The 7,965-nt window shown below is 40.8% G+C and overlaps 1 protein-coding gene across 1 annotated transcript; it reads right to left on the minus strand.

The window, feature by feature from the left end:
* Positions 1–453: 453 nt before the first annotated feature.
* Positions 454–7,399, minus strand: ppp4r2b (protein phosphatase 4, regulatory subunit 2b). Its single transcript, XM_026348885.1, has 9 exons — positions 7,278–7,399; positions 6,473–6,554; positions 6,093–6,263; positions 5,087–5,180; positions 4,928–4,965; positions 4,708–4,782; positions 4,478–4,618; positions 4,065–4,381; positions 454–2,019 (listed from the first exon to the last, which is right to left on the minus strand). The coding sequence occupies exons 1-9, from the start codon at positions 7,309–7,311 to the stop codon at positions 1,637–1,639; spliced, it is 1,335 nt and encodes a 444-aa protein (XP_026204670.1). The 5' UTR covers positions 7,312–7,399; the 3' UTR covers positions 454–1,636.
* Positions 7,400–7,965: the final 566 nt, after the last annotated feature.

Consider the following 7,965-nt stretch of genomic DNA (forward strand, 5'->3'; position numbering starts at 1 on the left):
GGAAGACTACAGATTCCACGATGATAAAGACAGCAAAGTAACTTGACAGAATGACTAAAGTGTCATGGTCCTTTATGCGTGCTGCAAGGCAGGGATTATTATTAACAGGATCAGAGCCAACTGATGTTATTTGTCATATCATTTGCTTTTTCTGCACTGATGTGCTTGAATTAAAGGATAAAAGTGAAGTTGTAACTGTACAACTCTAAACTACATAAAATACTAAGCAGGAGTGTGGACATACTGGAGAAATGACAAAAATACACTCAAAGAGTCACTCTGAACACTGGAAAACAGAAAAATGAGCAGGAGCGTGTAACAGCCATTAAAAAGACATTTTAGAAATTACAGCTAATTGGAGTCAAGCAGGATGTTTAACATTACAAACACTGGTAATGCACATAGAACAGAATAAATGAGATGCTGTGTGTAAACAAGCAAGACCACCACACATAAAAATGTTAACATTTATTGCTGTTCCTGAATACCGCATTGAAAGCAAAAGCATTCAGAGTATACACAGAAATTATACAATTATATATGGTTTCACAGGCAGTGAACACATACTGTATTACAATCTACAAAAAGTCTACTTTACAGAAATTTAAAATTCTAAATATCAAAAAGTACAGCTGCTGAAACAGGTGTAGAACTGGTGCCAGAAACTGCTCTGGATATCGGTCGGTGAAACAACATGGTGACATCACAATACAAAGAAAGCGGAAGTCATCTTTGTACTTACAGCTGGTTTTGGAAACTACGACCGGCAGACAAAACAAAAACATACTCCAAAATAACTCAGTTAACTGAAATGATCATATAAATTATGGTGGTTTTATGCATCCAAAATATATCATTTTACAGTGGACGCCTCTACAAGGTAGCGTGTCATAGTATGTTCAGTGGGACTGGTAGTGTATCATTGCAAAAATATGGTTAAAATAATAGAAAGACACACTGGAAAAACAAACAGTCTCCCATCTCGTAATGATGGAGATGTACATTTTAAAACACAGCCGGATGGAACCTGGTGGAGTACTAACATGGTGGTGGTGGGACCATGTGGGGGGAGGGGGGGTAGGTGTCAAAGTAATTTCGTTTGTTGACTTTAGTAAGTTTTTACATGAGCTTCCGTCAGGAACAGAAATGGTGGTAGCATGTCATATTTTAATCATTTCATAAATATTGTGGCTCTCATCTGACCCTGGCCGTAAAAGGCTACAAAACGCAGACTACCAATCCTGTCACAACATCCAAATAGCTGGAGTGAGTGGTATAAGAAAAGAACCAGACCACCACAGCATCGGAACCACCCGATTAAACGCAAAATAGAACAAAATCCAGCCACGAAAGTTGAGGCTGCTGAAACAAACCCATTTTAAAGGGGAACATAAAAAATAGGAGGATAAGAAGATCAATAAAAAAATTCCAGTTAAAAAGAAAAAAATACAAATGAAAAATTTATTTGTATGCCCACATCAATGCCAGGTAGCCATTTTGGAGGCGTGTCCAAAAGCGGGACGAGGCGTTTGTCTTGTGTACGAGGTGCAGTTATCCTCATTCCCAGTGAGAGTCAAGCTGGATTCAAGGACAAGCTGGTTTATGGTCACACATGGCTGCAGAGAGGGCCTTCAGTCTAGTCCTGCTCCATGGGCTCTTCAGTGGTCCCAGTGTTCAAGATGGCACTTTCCATGGCGCCCTCTGTAGGAGATTCAGTTGTACTGCTGGATGGAGTGAGAGCTACGTCTTCTCTGGCTCCTTCCGCACTCTCCTCTATACTACAGCTGCTACCGCTGCTGCTGCTGCTGCTGCTACTGCTGCTGCTGACTGGGTCACTGTTGCTCTCCTCGCTGTCCCTGCTGGTCTCAGGGCTCTCCAGGACGCCAGCAGGTGCCTGTTGCTCTGTCTGATCCATGTCACTTCCCTCCTCCTGGGAGCCGCATGGGACCTCCCTCTCAGCCTGCTCCACCTCCTCACCTGAGCCATCACAGACCTCGACCTGCGTGCTACTGGTTGGTTCTGTAGTGAAGAAGTAGAAAACAATATTACAACACCTGAGTATGTTTTTGCTTGAGACTTAATAATCCAGATTTCTGCAGACAATTTCTGAATGAGCTGGTTGTAAACTGTAGGTCAAATTCAAAGTGAGGCAGCAGCAGCCAACCACTAGGTCCACCTGAAACATTACAGCAATCTGAAAATGCCACTAAGTCCCAACTTGTTTCCAGATTCAGGCAAAAGAAAAGGTTGTAAATTTGTAACTGCATCTTCTTCTGCACAGATCTTTATCCTAAATACTACACTACTGCTGCTGCAATACCTGTAGATAGCTCCTAGTGCTCTTACAGCAAATACAAAATTAGCTTGAAATATGCTAACAGAAAATGCACAAACCGAAAACCAGTCACCTTACTGTACTGACCCTATTTGAGGCTTCACGTTGAAGCATCTTTAAACCCACTACAGGTCGCCTATTGCCCCTAGGTTGGAGTAGATGATGCCATCATATACCTGCCCCAGAGAGCTCTCTCTCACCTGGACAGAGCAGGCAGCACTGTGAGGATCATATTTTTGGCCTCTCGAGTGCTTTCAATAAAATCCACTGTGTCCTGCCGAGAGAAAGACTCCTGAAGATACAGGTTGACTCCTCCACAGCTTCTTGGATTACTGATTACCTGACAGACAGACCACAGCATGTACAGCTACAGGGATGCGTCTCTGGGCAAGGGGCCAGCAGCACCAGGGGACTGTCCTCTGACCTTTCCTCTTCACCCGGTACACCTCTGAAATTCTGTACAACACTCTTGTCCTGTCATCTGCAGAAGTTCTTTGACGACTCTGCAGTCGTGAGGTGTATCAGTGGTGGTGAGGAGACAGAGTACAGAGGCCTGGTGGACCGTTTTGTTAAGTAGTGTGGAAACAACCACCTGACCTTGAATGTGACGAAGACCAAAGAGATAGTTGTGAACTTTAGGAGGCACAGAGACAGTTTAAACAGCGTCTTCATTTTGGGAGAGGAAGTAGAGGTGGTGGAGGGGTACAAATACCTGGAGTTCACCTTGACAACAGACTGGACTGGAACTGCAGCACAGAGGCTGTTTACAGGAGAGGGCGGAGCAGACTCTACTTCTTGAGGAAGCTCAACTCCTTTAACAAAATGTTGCATCTTTTACCAGTCTGTTGGGGCAGCAGCATCAGAGCCGGTGACACCAACTAAAACTGATCTGGAATATGGGCTCTGTGCTGGGGACTTCACTGGAACCCTTGGAGCAGGGTGTGGAGAGGAGGATACTGAACATTGAACATGATGGAGAGCAGCTCACATCCTTTTCACAGCCTGCTAGTCAAACAGGGGAGCAGCTTCTCTAGCTCCGCTGTGATAAGGAAAGGTACAGGAAATCATTCCTGCCAACAGCCATCACCCTGTACAATCACTTTATTCAGACAATGGAGACCTCTGCTTTGTTGTTTTGCTATCGCTGGTGGGAAAGACTTGATAAACACCATTTAACTGTATTATATGCATTTCCTTCTGATATTGTATATCATCTTAGCTTAGCTGTCTTGGTTTGTTCTGTTGCTATTTTGTTCAGTTTAGATGTGTACTTTTCCCCTGTATTATTCCTATTATCTTCTACATGTGTGTATATGTTTCTCTATGTAATGGCTACTGCAACACCAGAATTTCCCTTCGGAGATTAATAAAGCATCTATCAATTCACCTACCTACCTTCAACTGATAAGCCACAGCTTGCTGTTACTTAACCAACTGCTCAGAAAAAGTTAGGTTAAAAGTCAAGAATTTTACCTAAACTTCAGTTTCTTTAGATCCGATGCATGTTTTAGAACTGGACAAATAAATGAAGTGTTCTAGGCTACAGAAAAATCTAAATATGCAGCTCCACTTTTCAGATAAGATACAAGACTGTATTACACATCCTGTATGTTCACTTTATCAGTGGCCTGATTGTAGGAAAACAGTTCAGACTGGACACTTGTGTTTTAGTTTCTTAGCATTTCTCGAATATTTATACTATTTTCTACACAGTGCCCGAAAAACCTACCTTGGTCTTCTGTGGTAGAAGCAGTAGCACTGCTGGAAGCTTCATTCTCCTTGCTGTACACAACCTTCTCTTCTTCTTCTTCTTCCTCCTCTTGAACCATGGCTTCTGCCTCTTTTGAGAGGCAGGTGGCATGTAAAGGCCTCAGTGTGTCCACCTCCTGCTCTTCCTCTTCATCCTCCTCATCTTCTTCTTCCTCCTCTTCTTTGCTGAACTTAAGTCTCTTCACTTCCTGCTGCTCAGCTTCCATGTCCTCCTCTTCATCTGGGTGTTTGTTCTTCACCGAGCTTCCCAGAGAGCCTCCTGATGCTGAAACCTCACTGAGAGACAAAGTAGAAACAGGAGATATAGTTCTCATTCCAGTAGCTTTATTTGTGCGATGACAGATTTTCTGGGTTTGACAGCTTCTAACACACCTGGACTCTTTGTCGCTTTCTTGTTCTGTGTTGAGGTCTTTGTTGTCTGTGCTGTCTGGTAGACCATTCGCTGCAAGTGAGGTGGCCAGAGACACCTTCGGTCGATTGAGCGGCCGGGGAGTTCCTGGACCATTGACTTTCCTAGTAAAGTGGGCAAAAACAAAAAGGGGTTAAAATAAATCTTATCTGATTACTTTAAAATAAACGGCAAAATCTGTCTCCAACACAACCTCTCTGTAAAAGCTGATGTGTTCCCAGGAAGCATCACTCCATTCATTCTGTTGACGGCACTGCATCCATTTTTCCTGCACAAGTAAGTTGAGCCAAAAACAAACACACACACAAAAACAAACAAACAAAATAAATAAACTTAATCCAGTAGTACATATTTTATTCTGAGATGCTATTTTGCTTTTTGAAAAAGGAGTTTATTTTGGTCATAACACTTACTCTGAGGTTGGATGAACACAACTCACCACCATTACATTCTAAGGGGGAAACAAGAAATGCCAAATGAATGATGAGAAAACATCGGGGAGAATCTCACTAAAGAAAACAAAAACAAAGAAGAACCAAAAAAAAAAACAATTCTTGCTGAATGGGACTTACCTTCTCAACCCCTCGAAGAAACTTATCTATTCCTGTGTAGTTTCTCTTCGGTTCTGTGAGCAGCTCGCACAAGCGCTGGATCGTAAATGGAATTCTAAAAGAAAAAGAATGAGACTTAACATTTAGCAAATAGAAAATGTTTCATTTAGCAGCACTGCTTTTTGTCTTTTCAACACACACACACACACACACACACTGCCAAGTTACACATCAACATCAGCAGGACCTGGGGGGGGGGGGGGGGAGAGAAGTAGAAGAAACAATGAAATTATGTGTCAACTGTGATCATCCCTCTCTATGATGAATTTTCTTGAACACAATTCCCAAGATAACAAATTAGATAACAGTATCTCTTGTGCTTTTAGTGATTTTGAAATTGGCCTGGTGGCTTATGCTGGATATAGCAGAGTGAGATGCAAAACATGCAGGTGTCCTGTGCCAATGGAGACGGGCACAAACATTTTCTGTCATTTTTAAAAAGTTAACATCTCCATTCCAGTACAATAAAAGTCAAAGGGCATGCAAGTCAAAACTAACCTCTTGTGGGGAGGTTAGGTAAAACCAACCAACAGATCACACTTCTACCTGCCTATGCAATCATTGCTATGATAATGAAAATTGATAGAATAAGATCCCAACAAGGAACATAGCCAGTGTCATTTTTTGGACAAAGACAAAAACCATGTTTCGTATCTATTGAAAATGGTTGACTGTGATAAAGGAAATATTTTGAAAAAACAGCACTGCCTCAAGTTCACACAGCTTTCAGCAGAAAAGTGGAAGAGCAGCTTTACATATTTTTGTAAAGCTTTATAACAAAGAGATAAAAAAAAATAAAATACAGTCATATATGTACACATTTAGTCTAGCTTTATGCTAAGTTTTATGTGAGCTCATGGGAAAACTTGAATACCTCGTCTTCATGGAATGCATCTGTGGCATTTTCCATCAATTCATCCACCTGTCACTGTCATTTAGAAATGGGCTAGTTTAGCTGGGTACCTACCCATTGTATCCCTTCACAATCTTAAGGATTCTCTCCTTCATATCTTCAAATGGAATTGACTCAACGTTGGGATTTGCAGGACCCCTTTGCTCAGGTGCTGAGGCTCTGAAGTCATCCATCACCTTCTCCAATTTGAAAAGGAAGTAGTTCTTAAATTGAGACCACTGAACCCTGGAGAAAAATTGTAAGCAGAATAAGGTTCAGCCAATTTGGCATTGCTCATCAGATTACAGAGAAATACGAACACTATGCAAACAATATTAATGCATAGTTTACACATCCACAAAGTAATGATTATAGTAAAAACAAATAATGTAAAAGATAGTATGTGTTGTAAAAGTAAGACTGTGAAAGGTGTCTTGTCTGATAAGTTTACTTACATGGTCTCTCCTGTCTTGGCAATATGACATAGAAACTGCTCCAGCAGAGGAGATGCCTCCTTCTTTGCTTTCTTGTCAAAATCTGAAGGGATACATTGAACCACAAAGTGAACATACATGTACATACTCATACTACCAGATCAGAGATGAACAAGCTTTGATTTAACATCATTTAGTTTAGTTTATCTGCAGTTTTGATCATTTTGATAAAGTTTTTTGAGCATTTTTGTTTTAACCACCAACAGTGATAAGTTACATAAATGAAAAAAGTGAGTCTTGGTTGGCACGTCCCTGTTGACACTTTTGCTAAAGACGAAAAATGCCTAATTATCGCTATTTACATAACGTAGCGGGCTAGTGGATGCTATCAATCTAGCTAGCTCGCTTTATAGCTTTGGCTAGCTAAAGTTTAGCATATTAAGTTAGCCGAAACAGCGTAGCCGGCAAACAGCGGTCTATCACGAATCGGCGACGGTGAACAGTTTACTCAGTCCCGGTGAGGATACTGAGAATACTGACAAATACTTTGGGTAAACACAAACACATTTGGAAGGAGGAATAACGCACGCCACCATATTATATATAGCTTACATGCTAATGTAATGTACAGACAGCTAACCATTTCCGCGAAACCGCTTGTTCTGTTAGCCTACGCTAATGCTAGTCCTGTCTAGAAGCTAGCTAGCAAACGACATTAGCCTGTCAGCCACAATCCGTTTATTTTTATATAATATAACCATTACGGAAGCACACATATAACACGTGATCCCAATCACCACAAAGCAATCAAATAAAGTAAAATGACCTCTGAGCGCCTCTTGAAGCGAGTCAATTTCCATCACGTCGTTGGCCTCTGTCAGTCCTGTGAATGTAAAAAAGCAGACTGGCGGCTAGCTGCTGCAGCTAAGCTACGATCTCACAGGCAAAGAGGAGGGAGCATTTTAATATGGCGCCGTGAGGTCACTGCCTGTTCAGCAACAAACGAGGCTGTGCACTGTCAGGAGCAACAGGACCCAAGAATGGAGTGACTTACTGTACAATTCAGTTAGAAAAAGAAACTAGTTGATAGTAATAAACAAATAAATACATATATTCTAGATATAATAAAATACTGGTGTATTAAATAATAATGTATACTTTATTGATCCCCTTGTATACATACAAAAATGTAAAGATAATACATCTGTCATCTATTACACTACTGTGCTACATCCAAACTGCCCACCTGATAATGTGATGTACTTTTAAAAGGAAAATCCATTCATACATGCGTTATTTTGCATATTGTTTTGCACATAGAAAAATCATCAATGATGTACTATGTATCTCTGTATTTTTAAGGAGATGTAATCTGGTTAGCCTATTTGTAAACATTGGCAAAATATTATATAATCAGTAATCAACCTTAAAACTAAACACAAATATTAGCAAAGATATTCAAACAATATAAACGTTTTGTGATCCAGTAGGTATGTTACATCTAGAATCTAGTT

This window comes from Anabas testudineus, chromosome 5 (genome assembly GCF_900324465.2).
Source record: "Anabas testudineus chromosome 5, fAnaTes1.2, whole genome shotgun sequence".
NCBI lineage: Eukaryota > Metazoa > Chordata > Actinopteri > Anabantiformes > Anabantidae > Anabas > Anabas testudineus.